The sequence below is a fragment of the Pangasianodon hypophthalmus genome, chromosome 20 (genome assembly GCF_027358585.1).
Source record: "Pangasianodon hypophthalmus isolate fPanHyp1 chromosome 20, fPanHyp1.pri, whole genome shotgun sequence".
In the NCBI taxonomy this organism is placed as follows: domain Eukaryota; kingdom Metazoa; phylum Chordata; class Actinopteri; order Siluriformes; family Pangasiidae; genus Pangasianodon; species Pangasianodon hypophthalmus.
Genome location: NC_069729.1, coordinates 11,215,990 through 11,240,014, shown reverse-complemented (window position 1 = coordinate 11,240,014; position 24,025 = coordinate 11,215,990). Strand labels below are relative to the sequence as shown.

At 38.7% G+C, this 24,025-nt stretch overlaps 2 protein-coding genes across 4 annotated transcripts in view; one reads left to right on the top strand and one right to left on the bottom strand.

Moving 5' to 3' along the window:
- Positions 1 to 3,164, bottom strand: part of cfap92 (cilia and flagella associated protein 92 (putative)) — a 17,469-nt gene extending 14,305 nt beyond the window's left edge. Inside the window, exons 1-3 of one of the 2 annotated variants that reach the window (XM_034314291.2) lie at positions 3,032 to 3,164; positions 1,184 to 1,462; positions 180 to 382 (exon numbers count right to left, since the gene is read on the bottom strand). In XM_034314291.2, coding sequence (XP_034170182.2) covers positions 180 to 382; positions 1,184 to 1,442 — 462 coding nt within the window. In that variant the 5' untranslated portion in view covers positions 1,443 to 1,462; positions 3,032 to 3,164. Of the gene's footprint in view, positions 1 to 179; positions 383 to 1,183; positions 1,463 to 1,890; positions 2,034 to 3,031 lie in introns of those variants that run through there. The other variant, XM_026932759.3, reaches the window with a different exon arrangement.
- On the top strand, positions 2,742 to 24,025 carry efcc1 (EF-hand and coiled-coil domain containing 1). Of its 2 annotated transcripts, none has more exons than XM_026932515.3 (8): positions 2,742 to 3,568; positions 5,071 to 5,480; positions 13,222 to 13,376; positions 16,713 to 16,848; positions 18,991 to 19,156; positions 20,094 to 20,252; positions 21,381 to 21,450; positions 21,546 to 24,025. In XM_026932515.3, exons 1-8 carry the CDS (start codon positions 2,888 to 2,890, stop codon positions 21,680 to 21,682), a joined length of 1,914 nt encoding a protein of 637 aa, XP_026788316.1. In that variant the 5' UTR covers positions 2,742 to 2,887; the 3' UTR covers positions 21,683 to 24,025. The 2 variants fall into 2 exon arrangements, with proteins under 2 accessions (XP_026788316.1, XP_034170184.1); XM_034314293.2 differs by having other exon boundaries at positions 13,222 to 13,382.

Below are 24,025 nucleotides of genomic sequence, written 5' to 3'. Positions count from 1 at the left end.
ATGGCTCATATTTGCTCTGTTTTCTCCAACCATACTTTAGGGTTAGTGACCATTAGCGTATATAAGTAACCCGGCAATGCGGTGAAGTGTGCTGCCTTTGAAGGCCGCTACAAACCATTTTCTTACAGCAGTGTACAAAATGAGAAAGCTTCAAAATGAAAGCAAATCTAGTTTATTACCTTTGTCTCATTATCCATATACACCTTTGCCACCAAACCAAACATCACCAAGTCTACTTTGATTGGCTCACTATCATCAGGCAGGAGATTGTATTCTATGTGGTAATAGGCCTGTGCTTTGGGTGCCTCTATAATACATTTAGGCTGGACTTTCTTGAGTTTCCTCTCTTTCTCTGTAGTCATAACTGGATCATCTTCATAACCTTGATGCCAGAAAAGACAACATTTTCTGAGCACAACTGGCTGCAAAACACACTGCAATTGTATTTGATATTGTCTAAATTAGTAGGCCTTTAGTGTAGGATCATACAGGGATGGAAAGCATATACAGTCAGGTCCGGAAGTAATTGGACAATGACAGAATTTATGTGATTTTGCCTTTATATTTTTGCTATTTTTCTTATAGATTTATGTTGTTTTTTCAGCCTAATGATGGCCTCCTTCACTTGCATTGAGATCTCCTTGGACTTCATATTGGTAGCTCCAGTCGAACAGCTGCCAAATGCCAACTCAATACCTGATATCAATTCCAGACCTTTTATCTGCTTCATTTGTCTTGAAGTAACGAGGGAATGGACCGCACCTGGTCAATTAACTTCTTGTCAGTCAATTGTCCAAATACCTTTGAGACCCTGAAAATGGAGGTACTTTGCTTAAAATTGTAATTGTAATTCCTAAATAGTAAATGCCATATTTTTGTGGAACCTCTTAAAATAAAACTGAAAGTCTACACTTTCGATCACATCTTGATTGTTTCACTTCAAATCCATTGTGGTGGTGTATAAAGGCAAAATCACAAAAACTCTGTCATTGTCCAAATACTTCCATACCTAACTGTATATATATATATATATATATATACATATATATATATATATATATATATATATATATATATATATATATATATATATATATATATGAAAACACTGAAAATCAGGGAACTTAATTAATTTTGACTAGTGTAAATACTGTCTGCAATGAAAGTGAAAAGGTCCCTGTACCTCTTGGCACAGCCAGCACCATGCTGACCGTGCAGGTGACTGTGTAACTGGAGTCAGCGTTGCACTGTGAGTGGGTATGGATAATATCTGGGCATGGCCCAGCTGGCTCAGGTTCTGTCTCTTTGCTTTCAGAGTTGTGGACAGCATTGTCATCAACATTATTCCCATCGTGTTTTTTTCGTTCGTCAGAAGACTGGCAGTCATCATCACTATTGCTTCTCATCAGGTCCAGTGAGGTGCTGGAGGCATCAGGTTCCATCTTGTCCCAGAATGTTTTTTCTTACATCAGTGAAACACAAGAATAGTTAATATTTTGTCAAACAAAGAAAAAAGGTTTACATAACAAGAATAACATGACATGAATCATAACATGAATCATATAACTTAAGCATATAAAAAACTGTGAAAATATATGCATATTTATAAATTCCAAATACTTCCTCCAAAGAAAACTTTCCATATATGGATTAAAAGACACGCCCACATTTTCATATATTAACTCAGACACCACCGCTGCAGCCTGCAATCGGCACAAACGTGTAAACAATGCCACAATATAACATTAATGTTTTAAAATTAATTTTTATTTTTATTTTATTTTAGAAAAATGCTGATAGCATCCAGAAACAAACAACACGACCTAAAAAGTCAACCATAACTCCTACACCCATGCTAGAATATTTAAAAGAAAGAACAGATAAGTTTACCTCCGCTCCTGACTGTAGTCAGCTAAATTCTCACCATTATGAAGGCTGTGATCAAACTCTTGAAACTTTCAGTGGGTTTTTACACACCGTTCTGTTAAAGGAGCTCGAGTTCAAAAAACTCCCAGCCACTTCTGTTCCAGAGAAAGCGTTACGTCGCCTAGGCAACCGGGCTCGCGCGTGCGCGCGCGTGCACACGAGCTGTCACTCAGGAAACAATGCAGCACATCAAAGTGCAATTCTGTTTAGTGCACGAGAGCCTTTACAAACACTATCAGTGCTTTTATGACATTTGCAGAAAAGGTTCATAAAAGAACAAGGATTAGTTAATAAAACGCAGCACAGATTTAGTTTACAACACGTTAAATAACTGTCATTTTTGTTTGTTTGTTTGTTTGTTTGCATCTTTGCTTGCATGTTTGTTTGCTTGCTTGTTTGTTTGTTTGGTTGGTTGTTGAAGCCATGAGAGTTTTCTCAGAACCCAAACCAGCTGCAGTGTTAAAACACGGCACTTTGTCTGATTTTCATAAAAACTGCATTTACATTCAGGTTTGTTTAGACCTGTTCTAGCTCTTATGGCTGCTCGTGATCCCCACTGAACCCCACTGCAGTGTTACTGTAGTGAGAAGAAAAAGTCTTGAAGCAGCACAACCCCGAGCTCGTGGGAACAGAAGAGGAGAAGAGAGGAGATGAGGAGAAGAGAGGAGATGAGGAACTCCTAGCTACCAGCAAATGGTTAACTGCTTTTCAAAAGTTTTTTTCCCCTCAGTGTTTGGTGGGTTGTACGCTACATTCCGCAGGAGCGCGCCACACATACACACACACACACACACGCGCGCGCGCACACACACACACACACACACACACGCGCGAGTCCTTAGCCCTCTATGAGAAGAGGATGATGCTCGCCTTGTAGCTCGATCGTCTTGTTTTGCTGAATCTGCTAACTCATTTACATTTCTGCTGGATAAATGGAAGTGCTGTAAGGGAAACGCGGAGGATGGAAGCATTAGACGCATGTGATCCGTACAGCCGCCCGGCGCGCAGGACACAATGGATAGTGAGCACTCTGGCTTATCATTACGGACTGGACCGCGGCGTGGAGAATGAGATCATAGTCCTCGCCACTGGTCTGGATCAGTACCTGCAGGAGATTTTTCACCACCTGGACTGCCAGGGCGACGGTAAGATCCCCGCCGAGGATTTCCAGATCCTGTGTGAAGTCCTGGGGCTGAATCAGGAGGCCGAGGCGGAGGAGTGCGCGGGGATTCTGGACAGCTTGCCGAGCGAGTTCACTTTCCGCCAGTTCCACGCCAAACTGTGCGGCTACTTCAGCACCAAGGCTGGCTGCCACTACGAGGACGGGCGGCTGCTGGTGGGCAGAGAGAGCGAGCACATCGAGACGCAGATCCGCCTCCGGAGCCCTCTGAGGCGCAGGGACAAGCTGCTCAGCCCGGGCGCAGGGAGGCGCACCAGCGACTCCACGCCTGCATCCGATCAGCACGGCTCAGGATGCAGGCAAGGTTCATGCACACGCGAGTGTTATGAGGACATTGTGGCTTTGGAGGAAGCGGAGGACAGGATAGCCAAGCTGGAGGAGGAGAACGCAAGTCTTCGGGAGCTGGTGGAGGACATGCGTGCGGCTCTTCAGAGCAGTGATGCGCGCTCTCTGGCCCTGCAAGTGAGTGGCTGCTGTGTTTCATAAACAAAGTTTACTATCGTTTATTGAATTTTTCTTGCTGATTCTTCTTCTTCTTTGTTTATGCATTTTTATTTTTTCTTGGAGGCAATTCTTGCATTTGCTTCCTTTCTTCACCCTACATGTGTGGCCATATCTAGGACAGTGGCAGAAGTAATACTTGAACATGTTCTGCCTCATATACCTGCTTCAATTATGTAGTGATCAGAGATTTTTCACCCATTCCTATTCACTGTGACTGATGCAGGGTCTGAAAGACATGTTGTCTCCATCAGTTTCACACTTACTCCACTTTGCCTTCAGTGATGTTATGAAATATGGCACTTTCCATAAACATAAGTGTTATCAAATCCAGCCTGCAGGCCTGTGAAACAAAGTGATATTTGGTGCAGATTAGGGCTAGTTGATTAGGCATATCTCAATTAGGGATACACCAATCTTGGTATAAGTTCCAGCAGCCTGAGACCCTGGATCAATATGGCAAACTCTGGATGGATTTGACATATTTTCCAATTAGCTTCACTAACAGATTTAAGGGCCACAATGACGCACACAACACAGAACAGTGCATTGAACATAGGACACAAATTGTCATAAAGCACAATGCCATTGCACCTGACGTTCATATAATTTGGCAACAGAAGCTTGCAGATAGTCAGCTTGGTTACTAAGAGAATGTTAGTTTCAAATCATTGTTGGGTATTGCCAGTTCTCAGAGTGGGATTGGGTCTCTGGTTCGATCCTGAGCTTGGCAGTCTTTGTGGCCTGCTGTCTTTGTGGTGTTTCTGTGCATGTTCTCCCTGTGTCCGTGTGTGTTTCCTCAGGGTTCTCTGGTTTCCTAAGTGACAGTAGGTGGATTGGCTATGCTAAATTGCCCCGAGGTTTGAAAGAGTGTGTGGCTGTGTGTGTATGGTGCCCTGGGATGGACTGGTTTAATCCTGCACAGTGTTACTAGGGCATACTCTAGATCCACTACAGCCCTGACCGTAATAAAATGGTTACTAAAGATGAACAAAAATGAATGAATGAAGGGGTTGATGCATCTCCCTATTGAAATCACAGCTATCACACATATTCAGCAAGATTAGGAACTAAATAATTTTATTCATTATCATCTCATCGTTTTTAATCAAGAGAACAGAGCCGTTATAAGCCTTACATAATAAGTCTACACTTCTTTAAATGTATAAATATTTGAACCAAAACGAGACTGCTGCTTGTTGTCTTGTCTTCTACCAAGAATACAACTATAAAGAGATTGTACTCTGTATAACTCTTTGTACATGACAAATAAAGCTTGACAGTTTATAGGGAGCTTGAACTTTTTCTTAGCTCACCAGTACGACTGTTTGTTATGATCAGTTAACTGAGAAACTCAAGAACTGTGATCATGATTTAAATACACTTAAGTGTGCAGCCATAGTGTGGATTGCACTGAAGTGACTGTGTTTCATCCGATATTGATGTTTTTCTGCTCACTTTAGGTTGGACTCTGGAAGAGCCATGTGAATCACAGGCCAGACAGTGGCTGCTTCGTTGCCCATCATAAGCGCATGGCTCAGAAATCCACCAGTCAGGGAAGTATGAAAAGACTTCAGGACTTCTTGACAGAGACAGAACTGGCCCGGAATTCTGAGCAGCTTGAGGATGTCCTGCTTCTAAACAAGAAGCTGGAGCAGGAGCTGCGTGTTTCTAGGGAGGCTGTGCTGTTGCTAGAGGAGTGTAACAGAACCCTGAAGAAGGAGCAGGCGGAGATGAGGAAGAAGGTGGAGGAAGCCAGGGAGGCTCTGCTCAGTGGCTTGGGCAAAGTGAAAGAGCTGGAAGCCAAAGCCAGCCATGTGCCTGTCCTGCAAAGACACGTGCAGCAGCTGGAGATGGAACTTCTGTATTACAGGTGAGACAAATGGAGACAGAGCTTCCTATCGTAGAGCCAGCTTCTTAATCTGCCAGTGCATTCCTGACACACTGATGGCTTGCCAGTTATTTTGTCAAAGGCTTGGCCCAGATTGGCTGTAGGCAGTGGATTGATGCATGTTATTGCGTAATTCTGTTTTGTCTAATCTAACTTAGTGAACTGTAGTTTCTAAAATGGTTCCCAGAGAATCCAGTTGCTTGGATCATGAACAAGTGTGGCAGCCTACATGCTATTTAAGCTGCCTTGATGTGGTTTACTCTCTTGAGTGCAGACCTTGTTTTGTTTGGGTTCATTAAGCAGACAACGTGTGTGGCAAGTGAGCTGCCGCTTTGGTTTATTGAAATTGTGCACAGCTTTGGCTGGGTACTGCTTGCTTCAGCGGAATTTAGGTTTTATACCTAGCCTGTCATTGAACTTTCCAAAGACTCAGCCATTTAATTAATGTTTACAGTCTGCTCAGCTGTTCAGTTGCTCTTTTGGTTTTATCAGCATTTGCACAGATGACCTTTAGGATAGGGGCATGGTGGCTTAGTGGTTCTCATGCTTGTCTCACACCTCCACTGTTGGGAGTTCAATTGCTGCCTCGGCCATGTGTGTGCAGTGTTTGCATATTCTCTTCAGGGGTTTCCACTGGGTACTGGGTACTCTGGTTTCTTCCCCTAGTACAAAAACATGAGTTCAAGGCTGATTCGCATCTCTAAACTGTCTGTAGTGTGTGATTGTGCCCTGCAATTGGTTGGCACCCCATCCAGGGTGTCCCATGCCTTGTGTCCAAGTCCCCTGGGATAGGCTTCAGGCTCCCTACAACCCTGTGTAGGATAGGTGGTACAGAGAATGGATGGATGGATCTTTGGGATGTTATTCAGATGGACAGTTAATTACAACTCATCCTGTTTCTCCCAAATAAATACTAATCCTGGAAAGAGCAATACTGAAATCTGTTGTAAGTTATGAAGGAGTTCTAAAGCATATGTTAGCTAAATGGATATACCCACCACCTATACCAGAGGAAATGATGCTTCATGTTGGCATTGATCATAAATATTCTCATCCATTCGTCAGAGCCATGCTAAGGTACAAAAAATTCTCTAACCTCGCTAAGAGGCCAGTCCCTTTTCATACTCTTAAACCACATAATTCATTCAGAATTACAATGGGGCCGATTCATTCAGAGTGAGTTCCATTCAATTTAGGGCTGGCACATTGAGAGAGGTAAAAGGCCTGACCTAAACAGACTGAAAGTCCCAATCAATCTTCAACAGCTCCACTGCTATCTGTGCTCTCCTTGAATAATAGATGAACTGTCACAGCCTGAATCCTAGCAACTATTCCCCTGAACCCTCACGTATTTGAGGTCCCCCTGCCTACACCCTGCTATATAGTTAAGGTCCAACTCTGCCATTAAATTTAATCATCTGATATTTTTGCCTTTAGAGATGGAATGTAACTACATGTACAGGGTTGTATCCTCTGAGCTTAAAATGGTTAAATAACCACAGAGCAGAATTTATGGTTGCAGTTTTGGTATCACAGACATCTATTGTGAAGGTCAGTATATGAGCATGTCCCTGAATGTGACCCTGAAATTCACTTAAACACCAGCAACAGCCAAACTAAAAATAATACCCAAGCAAAAAAGAGTAACTATACAGCATATTGCAAAAGTTAGCAGGTGGCATTTAAATTGTCATTTGCTCTTCTCAGTCTTTTCAGAGGCCTCCATGAAGCATAAAAATTTTTTTTCTCAAGTTAAGAGAGTAATAAAACGCCCATCTCGCGAGCAGATGACAAGGTGGACAGCGTGAGTATAAGTAATGCTCTGTATTATTCTTAGTAATTCCATTACTAACATGATTAAGTTCATCACACTGGAATTCTAGAGAATAAATCGTTTCATAAATATGAGTATGTGCTACTTTGTGAAAATGTATACATTATAACTGTGATAATGGCACATCTTTGAAGCAAACACTGAGTTGGTTTGTGGGCCTAGCTCGGGTCTCAGGAGTGCACACAGTGAGCACACAGCTGTTTAAAGGCAGTACACTGCAGGGTTGCTTTTGACGCAGCTGTCTGTTGGCGCAGATGACAGTGGTCATGCACCATGGGTCAGTAAGTGACCCATTTGCCCTCAAATCTTTCTTTTCTTTTTGTCCTGATTTATACATGCTACTATTATCCTCACTTGTCTAAAGTGGTCACTTGAATTACCACACCTGCCTCTAAGTCCACCCCATGTGGTGATGGAAATGGTCAGTAACTTTGTTTCATATCCCACATAAAAAAAGCTCTGTTCTGCTAATTATGCCAATTTCTCAAGAAGCCGTTGAGGTTTAAATCACCCTTTTGATGGGGGTTTTGAGGGATTATAATATGCAGAACCTGATCGGAGTCAGCAGGCTGCAATATTATTTTAATGAGAGTGAATGTTTTTGGCAATGAGAACTAAGGATACTACTGAGTATCTTTGTGGGCTCATATTCAGTTGTTATATCCCTTTTTTACTTTGTGCACCTCATATTTTTACCCCAAAACTTTATTTATTTGCTTATTTTACCTCAATATCTGAGATATCTTAAGTTAAATCTTAAACCAGATTCAGCCCATAATGGTGCAAAAGATCCACAACAGATTGTGTCTATAAATGTAAGCTCTCTATGAGAAGCCTGCTGGCTGTGATGAAGAGTGGAAGAGACAGAGGGAGGTTTAGTTGCGGGGCAGGCCCTGTGGAGGAGACTCTGGGAAAGTAATGGCTCCGCTGACTTCATTTCCATGAAAAACAGGAGACCAAGCCATGTGTATCTTAAAGGGCTGGAGGCGTTTTCACTTCCCAATAAATGCCGAGGAGGAATAGACCTGCAGGGACAATGAGGTCTGGAGGCTGGGGGAGGAGGAACAAAAGAGATGTGGGGGCACCATCTGGAGAAAGATGCAAATAGTCAGCTGTTTGTTCACTGTCTCTGTATCCAGAGACACAGAGAACGGTGAAGTTAGTGCTGAAAAATAGGACCCTCTGATCTTGCTGTGATATTATAATGACTATTATGCTGGTTATTATCATGCCTGAACTCCACTGGTGAAAACGTGTATGTCTGACATTTGGGCTTTACTATTTTTGCTAATATTGTCAACGTCATAGTGACCGGCCTGGCAGATCACAGAGGCTGATCAAAATAAACAGTTCGGGTCCTGAGAACTGTAATTTCAGGTGCTCTGCAGTAGCCATTTGTAAAACATTCCCTTCTAAACTGTATTTCTCTAGCCCATAATGACAGACCTAAAAAGGGCAAACTAATTGTTCTTCCCTGTGTTATGTCTGAAGCAGGTAGAGATTTGAATGTTAACAACACAGTGAGACCTCACAGGGATAAGCGGTTATTTGTCATGTGTACGACATGTTTGCAACCCGTAGTTAGGTACAGACAGATATATGTAAGCTTTGTAAGAAGCTCTGGGACTTTGAGCTCTATTTTACTATGTTGTTACTCTTATGAGGGCTTCAAACTCAACTCATGGTGCTTCTCTAAATTCTTCAGTCCTTTTTTCCCTTCTCATGTTCACAGATGACTCTGTGGTGAGAAGAATGTTTTCTGTCCTAACAAAGCAACAGCTTTTGGTGTCTTAGATATTTTAAAGCGTGCTGTTTACCATTGCTCAGATTTCAGCTCAGGATTTCAGTCCAATCTGTTCTCTGTACATTTCTCCACCAGTTGCTTTGTTTGCGTGTTGTTGAGATTGTTAGCTGTGTGCATGCTTCCTTTGAAACTGTTTACAGAGGGCTGAACTTGTAATAACAAAACAAGAGAGCTGCACTGACTTAATCACTCGCTAGCTAACTTCTCCTGACTTATTTTTTTATTCTATGGGACAAAAACTTACTTTCATAATTTAATTTACGTATATGCTAATACCTAGTGCTTTCCCTCCAAAACAGATATATTAGTTACTATCTGTCTTGGATTGAATGAGTCGATTTTAGACAACTCTGTCCCTATGCATAGGGAGTGATCAAATTTGTCATTGTGATATTTTGCATGCAGAATGACATTATTCATATGTTATTTAGCAGGTAAAAGCTATGCAGGATTTATTACAGTTCCATTTATATACACTTTCTCGTACTGGTTTCTGACAGCAAACCTTATTTTGAACACTATGACATAATGAGCTTTTCAGCACTATAAACATTCATGAGATTTAAAAAAAATAATAAATAAAAGAGTTCACAGCATTATGTCTTTAAAAACTATTCCAGAGTTTTGCTTGAAGCAGTTAGTTTCAGGTAAATGTCTGTGATTGGTTGTGTCGGTCCAACAGCCTTCTCCTCTGAAATTAGGTTGTACGTGGCCACTTTTAGTGACGAAAAGTTTCAGGTCAGTTTTATTTGTATAGCACTTTTAACAATGGATATTGTCCCAGGGCAGCTTTACAGAAATATATAAATTCAGGATATACATTTTAAATGTATGAATTTATCCCTAATGAGCAAGACAGAGGCAGCAGTGGCAAGGAAAAACTTCCTGAGACGACATGAGGAAGAAACCTTGAGAGGAACCAGACTCAAAAGGGAACCCATCCTCTTCTGGGTGACAGTGGATAGTGTGATTATAAATAATTCCCTTCTAAACTGTATACAATATAATCTTAATCTGTGAAAAGTACCAGATTAGGACTACAGCCAAGCCACTTTGGAAACAAAAGAATAAATAGTCAATAATGTCGATGCACAAATCTTAATTTTCCACTTTTTACAGGAACTCTGCAAACTATTGTTGCCAAGTCAAAAAAATTCCTGTGACCACATTGTAATGCCAGACAACATTAAACATGGTCATAGTATAAAAACTTTGACAAATTAGATTAGAAATTCTAAATATATCTAATCCAATCCGATCCAAGCTGGTGTTTCCTGGGATACCACTATACCAATACCTGTTATCGGATCTGTTCATCCCTAGCTAACTGAATAAGAATGTGCAATCTCCATCAGATTCATCCTACATGTTTAATCATAACTATTAGTTATCCTTTTCTATTTCTTATTTAGTGTAGGTGATTTTGCTCTACATAATGTATAATTGTGTCAGGTGATGATGCAAGTATATGAAGTATCATTCTGATATGAAAACTCATCTCTTTGAAGCTTTCAGTAGAGACACAGAGAGTGTAAGAGAAGACTCTGCCAGAAGGCTATAGAGAGAATGAACATCAGGCTGTAATATCAGCTTTGTTTTACTAAACACAGGAAATGCCCAGTGTCCTCACTCTCTAACCCCAAGCAGCTGCCCCTCAGCTTTGTTCATGCAGGTCTGACTTGAGAGCGTTGGTTACGTCCAGCGTGAGTTTAGCTGCCTGATATCTGATCCTGTTGTTAGTACCTGAAACTACAAACATGATGGTAGTAACCAGTGACCCAGAACCAAGCAATGATATGATGAATGCCCTAAGCCTGAGACACAAAATAATGCTTGGTATTGATTAAGAGTCCCTTCTTGCCACTTGGAGCAATTATTCACATTCTCTTCTTTCTCTCCTGCATCTGTTTCTGTTTTGTTGCTTACTCTGTGCTTTTTCCTGTAAGAAACAAATCTGCCTGTGAAGAAAACAGCTCCAAAGGGCAGGGAAGCAAAGTAATGAGAATCATCTTGCATTTTTGAAGGGCTTTGTAAAGCATACTAAACTCTGTACTAAAATACAATGTGTTTATTTTTAAGCAGTCAGCATGGTGTATATACTAGCTTTTCTCAAGTCAGGCTCACTGTAAAAAAAAAAAAAAAAAAAAAAAACTGCAAAAATCATCTCTGATTTCCACTAAACACTGGTTACTCAGCTTCTGCTTTGACTCAGATATTAATCAAATATGTCAGTGTCACAGCCAGTCAGTTCTCTGTTATGCAGTTATAGTCCATGTTTGGTGAAATGGGTTTTTTGACATTTGTTTCAAATAACAGCTTTGGAGGACCCTTTAGATGGAACCAAAGACAAAGGGATTAATGCTACCATATGGTTGTCTGTTGGCTAAAATTTCTTTGCCTGTCATTGTCCAGACATATCCATTCTTTCAAAGTCATGGAGCAGGACCTAGCTGAAAAAAAAAGCTTTTGAAAAGTCCATTTAGGGGACAAGTCATTAGCATCTCGACCCTGAGTCGCAGCATGCAAGATCATGTTAATATTTCACCTCGGGCTTTTGTTACAAACACTCATTGACCTGTCAGAATTACATAAGTTTTGCTAATGCAGTTAGGTTAAAACCACACCTTTCCACCCTTGGGATAAATATTTAATCAGAAAAATTCTCACCTTGAATGTATTATATTGTTAATTATTAATCTATGCACCCCTGATGGAACTTTTCCATTTAGCATCAGGTGAGAATGTTCACACCCTGTTTTAACTTTTCTTAGTCTTATTTTGGATTTTGATTCAAAGCTATTAACAGACTTTCAGTAATTTTCTTATCCTATCTTTTTATCCTAGGATTAGATCCCAGAGCATTACCCACAGTTTCTTTGTGTAATTGTAATGAAGAATGGCAATTTGAAACCCTTCGAATTTTTCGAGTTTAACAAATCTGGTCCAAAGTCATTCACATACTGTGACTGACAAAGACTTCATGAGTGAAACTAGGTGTGTATTACAGGGAAAACACTAATCTCTGCAAGGCTGTGTTCCTCCAGGACCTCTGTTCGACACTCCTGCCCTAAAGCAACACCATTCTCAAAGCTATCCTGCTGTATCTAACACTAGTACCCCAGTTCCAGACCATAACCTCTGGTCAGTACCCATTCCTGAGCCTGCAGCCCAGGGGACAATGTTTTGTTAGCTTGTCCTGCAGCTTACAGAGACCAGGGTTAAAGCCTTTGCATGCTGAAGACTCCCCTTGGCAGCAGGATGCAGGATGTGTGCGTCTTTTTTCACTCTCCAGGATTCAGTCTGCTGAAAGTGTAGTTCTTCAGTTTTTTCCCCTTTTTTCTTCTCTGTAAAGAGGCAGTCATCTGGAAACACTTAATCTCTGATTCATGAAGGCCCCCTATCGTATTTCCTCCTACACAAATGACCAAAGGAGTATTGAAACCATGGCTAGAAATAAGAAAAAATCAATTTCACTTTATATTACAGCTGTTTTCTACCTGAACATAGGCTTGAAATGCTTATAACTCTATAGCAAAAGAATTTCCTACCTATTAACTATCTTTAACAAGCTGTTTAGCAAAGCAACATATTTATAATATTAATTTAAATCCTGTGTGTGTTGTTAAGATATGTTATAGGCTTTTATGTGCTTTATGTGTTTATGGTCCTTTATGTTTATAAGATTATTGCTGTTTTCCACTCAGACTGTGAAGCTAACTTGTGCTCTGAGCTCAAAACATGCTGTGGCTGACTCTGGGCCTGGCTTCAATTACGCACAGTCAGCGGTGCTTGTGCTGCTTTATCACAAAAGCCAATGAAATTATTATGGTGCTTACGTACAAGAATTATGGCAGACTAGCTCATGTTACTTGGCCTCGCTTTGATGTTTTATAAAGGACTGAAGTAATGCTTGATATACAATATTGTTTAATCCAACCCCTCTTTCTCAACTTAGGGGAGGAGTAAAATGGCCACCATCAGTGTTATTGATTTAATGCATTTACATGTACAGTGTAACAGTACAGAAGAGAGTTTGCTGTACTTCTCTGGGGGCAGTAATAACTAGATTGTCTGTTGTTCTGCAGGGCTGAGGTCACCAAAGTGCCTGTGTCTAAAGCATTCAGCAGCACAGATGAGCTCCAGTACAGAGGCAACATTCGAAAGAGCAGCCGATGTTGTCTGGATACACAACGAGACCGTGGTTCTCCAACAGGCCATGCAGAGACCAATCACGACAACAGTCAGTGTGTGTTTTCAGCATATTTTTGGTATAATGGAAAATCAGCATTTAAAGGAAAAATCCACCCTAAATGACTTGCATATCAATATTTATAATTAATGTGATAATCAGATTTTTTAAAATTAAATTCTGAGTTTACTGTTTTTGCTCTTTCCTTGACACGTTAGTCTGTTTTGTTTGATTTCCTACATTACCCACAATGCCATTCAACTACCCACTTATAGTGGAACCAGTGGGAATTCATCTCTACCTAAAGAGAGCGATTCAGCAGTGTTTAGTTCTTTAGTCTGTCCAGCTTTCCCATCCCCTCATCTGTACACTCAAACAGGTCAGCTTCCAAAGCTCTAACATTTATGCTAAGACCACATCACAACATCATTCACGCCATCTTGTAGGCTGATAACTAGCCAAGCTGTGTCTCTGCTGTAACTCAGTGCAGTTGCATTGTATCTGGAACTTTGAGTCCAATGGTCATTGCCTCCACTACTAATATGACATGAAAATAGTGACCGTTATCTGACCGTTATCACCAGTATTTCAGAGTGCTGAAAAATCTTCTCCTATTTAAATGCCATTATAATTGCACTAGCAATAACCATGCTCTCCTGTGACATCAGACCATCACACAACCGCTAACCACTAAAAAGGTATAGTGAAAATACTGCAGCAGAATCAATAAGCACATCACAAATATTTCAGACATAACAATTGTGTTTCAGGGTGGACTTATCCTTTAAATATCTGTGAGATCATACCATAATGCTACGTTTGACTTTAGTTAGCATACACTTTGTAATAGATTTTAAGACATGTACTTCATGAAAATTGTCCTAAGGCTTCTGTTCTGCTCTAACATCAAAAGAAACATCACCTGACATACTGTACCTACAATGGATATAAAAAAGTCTACACACCCCTGTTAAAATGGCAGGGTTTTGTGATGTAAAAAAAAGAATGAAACCAATATAAATCATGTCAGAACTTTTTCCACCTTCAAAGTGAAATTACAGCATACTGTATAAAAATTAAGCAAAAAAGAATCAGAAACATTTTAGGGAAAAATAGGAAAAATAAAAGTTACAATAACCTGGTTGCATATGCGTGCACACCCTTTTATAACTGGGGGTGTGGCTGTGTTTAGAATGTCATCAATGAAATTATTCTGAATAACCTCAAATAAAGACCAGCTGTTTCTGTAGGATTTTCTTCACATCTTCTTGGTTTCATCCAACTGCTGAAGTCATGGTCTGCAAAGAGCTCACAAAGCATTCATGGTATCTCACTTGTCGAAAGGTATCGATTAAGAGAGTGGTACAAAACAATTTCCAAAACATTAACAAGAGTACCAACGAACATCGAAAAGGCCATCATCAGCAAGTGGAGAAAATGGAGCGCCACAGTGACATCACCAAGAACAGGACGTCCCTCCAAAATTTATAAAAGGACAAGACAAAAACTTAGCAGTGAGGCTGCCAAGAGACCTAAAGCAGCATTAAAGGAGCTGCAGGAATATCTGCCAAGTTCTGATTACTCTCTGCATGTGACAGCAATCTCTTGTATTCTTCACATCTGTACTGTGGGGTAGGGTGGCTAGACGGCCACAAAAAACATCCAAGCTCAATTAATTCACCCCAAACCATGTGGCAAAATGTGTTATGGTCTAATGAGGCTAATTCCAAAAGGTATAATAATTACATCATTCTAAAAGGTATGTTTGGTGCAAAAAAAGCACATCACCAAAAGAACACCATACCCACAGTGAAGCATGGTGGTGGCAGCATCATGCTTTACAGCTGCTTTTCTTCAGCCAGAACTTGGGCTTTTATCAAGGTGGAGGGAATCATGAATAGCTACAAATACCAGTCGATTTTAGTGCAGAACTTTCAGGTCTCTGCTAGTAAGCTGAAGATGAAAAGGAATTTCACCTTTCAGCACAACAACGACCCAAAGCATACCTCCAAATCAACAAAGGAACGGCTTAACCAAAAGAAGATCAATGTTTTTGAATGACCTAGCCAGAGCCCAGACCTGAATCCAACTGAACATCTGTGGAGTGACCTGAAGCGGGCTGTGCACAGGAGATGGCCTTACAGTTTGATGGATCTAGAATGTTTTTGCAAGAAAGAGTGAGAAAATATTGCCAAGTCATGATGTGCGATGCTGATAGACTCTCAAAAAGACTGACTGGTGTAATAAAATCAAAAGGCGCTTCAACAAAGTATTAGTTTAGGGGTGTGTCCACTTATTAACTAGGTAATTGTAAGTTTTTATTTTTTTATTTTTTCCCTAAAAAAGTTTCTGATTGTTTTCACTTAATTTGTATACTTTTCAGTTTCACATTAAAGGTGGGAAAAGACCTGACATGATTTATCTTAGTTTCATTCTTTTACTTTTACACAAAAACCTGCCATTTTAACAGGGGTGTGTAGACTTTCTTTCTTTCTTTCTAGACTGACTATCCATTGTACATGCTTGTGAAAGGTTATAAGTTCCATCATGACAGCACCACTAGTGATTAATAACAAATGGTATGAGGCTTTGTACATATTTTATTTACACATAAATTAAATAGCAAGTCTGTCATTGCATTTGGCTATGTTTCTAGTCTTTTCACAAATAAATTTGTATCATTATACACATTATCTCATTGTAATTTAACTTAATTTTATAAAATGTATTAATGAATTACACATTGCTATAAATAAACTAAAATATACATGTTATTTAAGAAAAAAACACATCTAATCATTGATATGGTGAAATTTTCTGTTAGGAGATGTTTATTTAGCAAACTTTTGGAAGGAGTTTTGGATGTCAGAGCTTTGTACCGTCCAGTACGTTTCCTGCCACAGGAAAGGAGTTTCCGGTTTCTTTATAACATGACAAGCATGACGTGACATGTAACATAATATTTTCATTAGCTTCTAGAGAGAGGAAAAAAAGAAAGGCTGGTGAGGAAATGACTGTTTATAGTTGCTAAAACATGAGTGATATCATTAAGAGAACTAACTTGTCTCACAGATGTTCCTCAACATTAAATGTAATTATAAACAGTATGATGTGTCATTCATTTTAAAAATTGTAATTGTTGGGAAATTGCTGTGGCATATGAGGAATAAAACTCTTCAGAAATAATACACTTAACCCTGTCATGTTTTATTCCTGACATATGACTATAGTCTTGGTCATATTACTATTGATACACAATATTACACAATATGTCACTAATCCATTCAGTGCTATTGATCTGTTTAAAGATGCTTTTTACACCATGCACAGCCTCTATAACCGATATGTGTTGCTGATGAAGAGTGTGTTGTATGTCACGTGTCTCAGTGGAGGAGCAGCTCTTCCGCTCGGTGGAGGGTCAGGCAGCGTCAGATGAAGAGGAGGAGAGGTGGACAGGAGAGCAGCAGAGACAAGTGGACGAGGTGAAGAGGATTCTCACCAGGCTTTCCTGCTGTGGAGACAGGTGAGTCCTCTACACTACAGCACTACACTCAAACAACACACACCTCTGAGGGGGGCAAAAACATAAAACATAGTAAGTTCACTCAGGCACTTGACCTTTTACTTTCAATTACAGATTTCAGGCTGCTGATTTCCTTTTTACATCTGCAATACTAAATAAGATTGTAATTTTAATCATTGCATTACAGTTTCCTTAAATGATGGTGACTATGGTTAAGAGAGGTTGTACTATTACTATATAATTCACACATTACAAATATAAATACCCACAGTAGCCATTTACTTACAGTCCCTTCTGGTAATATTGGAACCGCAAGGCCAATTCTTTTGTTTTTCCTATACACTGAAACATTTGGGTTTGAGTTCAAAAATGAATATGAGACAATAGATCAGAATTTCAGCTTTCAATTCCTGATATACACATTAAGATGTGTTAAACACCTTAGAACATGGCACCTTTGGTGGCAGACCACCCAAAATTTTGGTTAATCAAATTATTGGAACAGTTAGTCTTAAAGTAGATTAAAGTAAATAACTATATTTTGTTGCATAAGTAAATAACACATCTTTATTTCTGTAGATTTCTGAATTCATTCTGCTGCTACCATCATGAGTTACATCATCAATAAAGATTAGTGAGTTCATTCCAGAAGCAGCCATTCAAGCCCAAGCCATGACACTGCCTCCACTGTGCTTGACTGATGATCTCTTCTTTCTCCACACTTTGGCCATCTTTTTCCATTAGTTTGGTAGAGGTTAATCTTTGGTCCAGAACTTTTGTGGATCGTCTCTGTATTTCTTTGCGAATTCCAGTCTGGCCTTCAGATTCTTACAGCTGATGAGTGGTTTGTGGTATGGCCTCTATATTTCTGCTTTTGAAGTCTTCTTTGAACAGTGGCTTGTGATACTTTAACCACTGCCCTGTGGAGGTTGTTGGTGATGTCACTGACTGCTGTTTTGGGGTTTTTCTTCACAGCTTTCACAATGTTTCTGTCATCAGCTGCTGTTGTTTTCCTTGGTTGACCTGTTCGATGTCTGGTTGTTGGTACACCAGTGATTTCTTTCTTTTTCAGGACATTCCAAATTGTGGTCTTGGCTATGCCCAATGCTTATGCAATGGCTCTGGTCAATTTTCCCTTTTTTTCAGCTTGCTTTTCTGCTATAGACAGTACTGTGGTCTTCATGTTGGTTTATCCTTTTTAACATCAAATGCAGTCTTCACAGGGGAAACCCAGGGCTCAAAGCTGAAGTTCTGATCTATCATCTCATATTCATCTTTTAATCTCAAACCCAAATATGTTCAGTGTATAGAAAAAAACAAAAGAATTGGCCTTGCTATTCCTTTACTTTTGGAGGGGACTGTACATACAGACTGCACTGTATACCACATTAATGCAATATATTTCTTGTAGTTTAAAAAAAAAAAATCACTCCAATTAGGCCCAAATTGTCATTGCATTTATTTAAGGAGCAAATCCCCCAAGTATTTTATGGTAAATAAATTAAATGTAGCTTATAAAAATTTATTTTTTAAAAAACTGTCAAAAAAAAATCTATAAATTTGAATGAAACAGCAAAAAGCATTACAACAGCAAACCTAATAAAATGTAACCTTTCTTCTGATTTCTAAAAGTCTCATCTTTTTGCTCTTCCTTCAGCAATGAAAACACGACTCAAACTCAAAGTGACCTTCTGGAAACAATTTCTCATTAACATATACTTTTACCAGTATAGGATTTAACATACATCCTTATCCAGAGTGAAGTACACAAATGTACACAAATATTGAGAAATATTTCCTCACACTAATACAAATAGACCATGTGTGAGAATACTGTAAAGGTAAAATACTGAACGCTGAGAATACCAAAAAGCTAAAACACTGCTAGAGGGAGTTAGTGCAGGAGTTAGTGAAGGCATGAAAACAAAGTACAAGTCAAATACAAGTTGTGTATCTGTGTAGGTTAGAAGAAATGTCTATGTTACCATGATAAGATCAAGCGTTGAACAACATGTACAAGCTCCACTTGATTCAAATGTGCATTATTCAGAAACCAGTTTTCTTAATCCATGTGTAATTATCTTGGACTTGGAATGTAATTGTCACACACACACACATCTCACTGCTATGTTCTATGTTTAGGTGTGATGAGAGAGCTCTGAAGAAGCTGCTGTCTCACTGGGGCGAGTCGTGGGCAGAGGAGAGCCACACTGCTGTTCTGCAGCTGTTGGAACGAGTGACTCGTCTCCACAAACAGCTGGAGCTGAGGGAGAGCCAGGCCTGGAGATCTGAGACTGACCCCGAGCAGGTACACTGCTGCCCCCTGCAGACACACAAACAAACACACACACACACACACACACACACACAGAGAGAGAGAGAGTCACTGTTGTCAGTGTTGGGAAATTATAGGTCTAGAGCAGGGTATTCATACTGTGGGTTCCGCCCCACTAGAGGCCCACGAAAGAATTGCAGGGGTGTGAGGGCTGAGATGGAAAATACGAAAAAAAAAAAAAAAAAAAACATGGGTTGACTTGGCCTGGTAAACACCAGTATGTATATTAGGCAATATGACAAAAATGCCATACACAATTCTTGAAGGCATTTCTATCATAAAAACACATGTATCACAGTATATAAGTATATATAAGTATATAACTGCCAGCAATACAGTAGTGTTGCATTAAAAAAATGTTACTAAAAAAAAGGTATTTGTTTATTATTAATAAATAAGTTTCTTTTTATTTGTTATAATTAAAAACATTTTTATTTATAAAAAATATTTAATGCTAAAAAAAAAATATTAAAACATTTTACAATTTTAAAGATTAAGTACAAAATCTTAGATTAGATTAAGTACATTACATCGGCTGCTTCTAGTCAGTTTGTAATATTTATTTTTTTTAATGATATCATAATATGTACGATATCTCAGAAAAGCATACTGTGATGAATATCATACTGAGATGAATATTATATCAGTAGGGGCCTTTGACAGACAACATGATTGACAGGCAAGTGGAGAGACAACCGAGACTGGAGATTTATCCCTATGTAGATATTTATAAGCAGACCTAAAGTATTATAAGTTAGAAACTGCTGCTCATCTATACGGCTAGACTTAGTGTATAAATGTATGTGGTTATGTATTGGTTTGTATTGGTTTGAAGTTAGAGTTAGAGATTTAGTTAATGTTAACATTTACATCAATACAATAATATGTTGTTTTTGGGTTTTTTGTATAGGTGAAGGACTCATTAGTGCAGGAGCTACAGCAGAAGGCTGAGGAGACAGAGCTCCTCCACAGAGAGCTGCAGATGCTGGAGACAGAGAGGGTGCGTTTGTCGTTGGTTGAGGAAAAGCTTATGGATGTGCTGCAGCTCCTCCAGCAGCTCAGAGATCTGGTTAGTCTGAGAGCTAACACTCATCTATTACACCTACAGCTAGCACTTCACCAACAAGTTACAGCCTCCCTGAAACACATGAAAGAATTATGGATCTTCATGACAAGCAGTTTTATATAAAGTATGTCCAAATATGTCATGGTTTATATGGGTAAAAAATATTGACAAACTAATGTATAATATGTAAATTGTTTTATCAGTAGGTAATGTATAGTGTGAATGACATAATGCATTATTAGATATCGCCTAATATAATATATTTAAGAAGATATATGTATATATGTGTCTATAAAATACACTAAGGAAAACATACATACAGTATACCGATACTGATACTGATACTGATTGGTTTGGTCTGTGTCACTGCGTTGATGAATTCTAGATTCTGATTGGTCAGAATTTACAGTAACAGCACAGCTCTGACAGTGGTTTCAGCTGCAAAGCAGATCACAGGTTCATATTAATGCGCTTGTTCTAATACGTTATCTTTGCCATAGTAACAGCTATAGTGTATGGCCTCACGGAACACTCCACATAAAAATGTCTGTAATCAATGATATGGTGAAGTTTTTTATATGGTGAAAGAGAGCTTTATATAACATTTATGGAAGGAGTTGCCAGGGAAACAAAGAGACAGTGAGGGGAATAACTATTTATAGCTGCTATAACACTAGATATAACAGGAACTAACAGATGTTTCACAACATTAAATGTAATTATAAATGGATAAAGAGTGACACATCATTTTATGATAAATAGAAAATTGTGGGCATAAGGCTGTGGTATAAGATTAATACAACATTTTGGAACATGCTGTTATGTTGAAAATAATTACCTTCAGGACATCACACAACAATGTCATGGATTATTTTCCTATAACAGCAAGCCCCAAAATCTTTTATTCCTTCTATACTGTATTACATGGTATTTTATAGTACATCACAAAGGATTTCTGTTGCAAGTGTTTTGTGCTCTCAGTGTGCTATAATGCTCAACACATATTACAGTACTATATATACAGTAAACTGTGTGTAATGTGTCACTGTGTCTCAGGTTTTGCTGGTAGTATGTTTAGCAGAGACAGTTTTATTAATGTCCTGATGAAATCTGTGAACAATGTGATTACAGAACGTCTCAAGGAGGTCCCTGGGGAAGATCTTACTGAGTACGCTGGAGTCTTGCAGTGATCCCCATCATGGTACATTTCCAAACCCTGTCTGACTGTGTTCAGCAAAATCACTGATTTCATTCAGCCTGATCATGAACATCCGTCTTGCTTTTTTCCCCATACAGGGAAGGCTCATATTCTGGAGGTGCTGAATGCTCTTTGTCATGAACTGGCTGCATGTGAGATCCTCTCAAGCAGTGGCACATCAGAGAACCCACAGAGTCACTCATCCCTCACTAACTCACTTCTTATCTCCTGCTGAGCAGCGGGCCAAACCGTGGAGGAGGACTTTCTGCAGAGACGCATTCCTCTGTGCTCTCTGTGTTTACTCTTTTGTAATTTAGTGTTTATATTTTTGTGTTATGAGTTTGTTTTCTCGCTGTACATGAAGAGATGTTTCATGAAGTAAGGGCTCACAGTTACCCAGATAAGCCATGCCAGACTTGGCTTAAGGTATTAAGCTAACCCAGATATCCTTGTCTGTGAAATGAATAATTTACTAATACGTTTAATAGAGGGTGGCATGGTGATGCAGAGTGGAGCATTGCCACCTTACAGCTCCAGGGTTCGATCCTGAGCTTGTGTTACTGTCCTTGTGGAGTTTCTATAGATGTTCTCCCTGTGTCAGTGTGGGTTTCCTCTGGGTTCTCAGGTTTCCTCCCAGAAACATGCTAGTAGGTGATTTCCCTGCCTCATGCCCAGTGTTCCCGGGATAGGGTCCGGATCCTCCATGATCCGACCAGGATAAAGCAGTAATGGAAAATTAGTTAATTAATTTAAAGCTAGTTTCTTGACCAAGTTACTCAAAAGACATCAGACTTCATGAACCAGTGCCACAGAAACGTTATATTATTTTGTTATTATTGTTATAGAAATGTTATATTATGATGTTATTATTGTTATAGAAACATTATAATATGATGTTATTATTGTTATAGAAATGTTATATTATTAGGTTATTATTGTTATAGAAATATTATACTATGATGTTATTATTGTTATAGAAATGTTATATTATTAGGTTATTATTGTTATAGAAATATTATACTATAATGCTATTATTGTTATATGTTATATCATTATGCTATTATTGTTATAGAAATGTTGTATTATTAGGTTATTATCTGACCACAGTTAAGGGAGGTCAAAAGAAAAAAACACTCAGGTATGTTTTCACCTGTTTGATTTACACTCCACCCCCCTGCTATTGAAATACAAACTGAGTGAGGGACAGGAAAGTATCTGTCAGCAGTATCTTACTGTACATATGCAGTCAACTCCCGAATTATTGGCATCCTAAAAGAAAATGAGCAACCATGAACAAAATCAATAGTTATGTAATAGTTTTTAATTAGACTTCAGGTGTGCAGATTGAAATGGCCATTTGTGTTGAAACCATTTTCATGTTGATTTAGATCATTTGTAATCATTAGCTTGTTGATTATCTTGTGTGCTGTCGATCCAATGACATTTAAGTTCAGGTGCTTCATTTTGTGAGTTGCTCTCAGGAAGGCTTTCAACTCTTTCGGTTTCTGCCTTTCTTCTCTCAGCATCCTCCTCACTCTTTCACCATTCCTTAAAAATGTTCCAAAACTGCTTAAAACCTTAAAACCTTAAAAACTGCTCCAGACATGAAGCTTTTTATTATTGCTCTCTGCTTATGATCCATGATGTGGGGTGTGCAGATGAGCTGATTGTTTAAGTTCATGATCTGTCTCTAGTACTGGAAAAGTTGTTTTTTTCGCAGTGGCCATGGATGATTAACATACTGTTTATTATACTCCTGTTTCGTCAAAGGCAACACTGTGTTTGCTGAGAGTAACAATACAGAAAACATGGAATTATTTTTAATAATGACTATGCATTTATTTTAAATATTCTTTAGGTTTGTCAATCCTTTTGCCATGTTTTTCAGAGCAAATATTTTTTTTTAAACTTAAAACTCATTTTTAAGAGAATTACTTTTGCTTTAGTGGAAAATTGGAAACATTCTGTATAATTTTTCTGTGTATTTTGTAAGTTTTTACAAATTTTCTTTTTGAAGGGTGCCAATAATTCTGGAGTTGATGGAATGTGTGTATTGTGTCAAAGCTGCATTTTTGCCATTTAACTTTGAAACTACTTTTAGCACTTTTTAAAGCATACAATTGTTTGTTTTAATCTTTTCTGAGTGACATTCACACATCAGTAAATAAATGTGTGAAAGATGTAGCAATAAGCATCATGCTTAGAGGTACAGGAGCACATAACCTCACGTTTATGGGCATTATTTGTTGTATAGTATGAGTTACATGATGGTTATCACAATACTGAATCTGAAAATAAAGAAAATATTTGGAACTATAATTAAGATACCATTACAGACTCCTTCATATGTGTGATGGTTATTTTTATTAATTTTTTCCCACCATTATCTGCAGATTTAAAAAAAAAAAAAAAAAAAAAAAAATCACACACAACACACATGGAGCTAATCATATGATAGTTTATATACACTTGTGTTTCAAACATAGATACATATTAATTTCATTCTTTTGGTTTGAAAACATCTAAAAAGACTTTTTTTTCTACTTTAAATAAAGAAATAATTAACAAATCTAATAGC

What these genes read in the sequence shown, in the direction of transcription:
- efcc1 (XM_034314293.2), top strand. Translation starts at nt 2,888, where the DNA reads ATGGAAGCATTAGACGCATGTGATCCGTACAGCCGCCCGGCGCGCAGG. An exon ending in CAATCACGACAACAGTCAGT is followed by an intron (nt 13,383 to 16,712) that starts GTGTGTTTTCAG and finishes CACGTGTCTCAG; the next exon opens with TGGAGGAGCAGCTCTTCCGC. An exon ending in TCCAGCAGCTCAGAGATCTG is followed by an intron (nt 20,253 to 21,380) that starts GTTAGTCTGAGA and finishes ATGTGATTACAG; the next exon opens with AACGTCTCAAGGAGGTCCCT.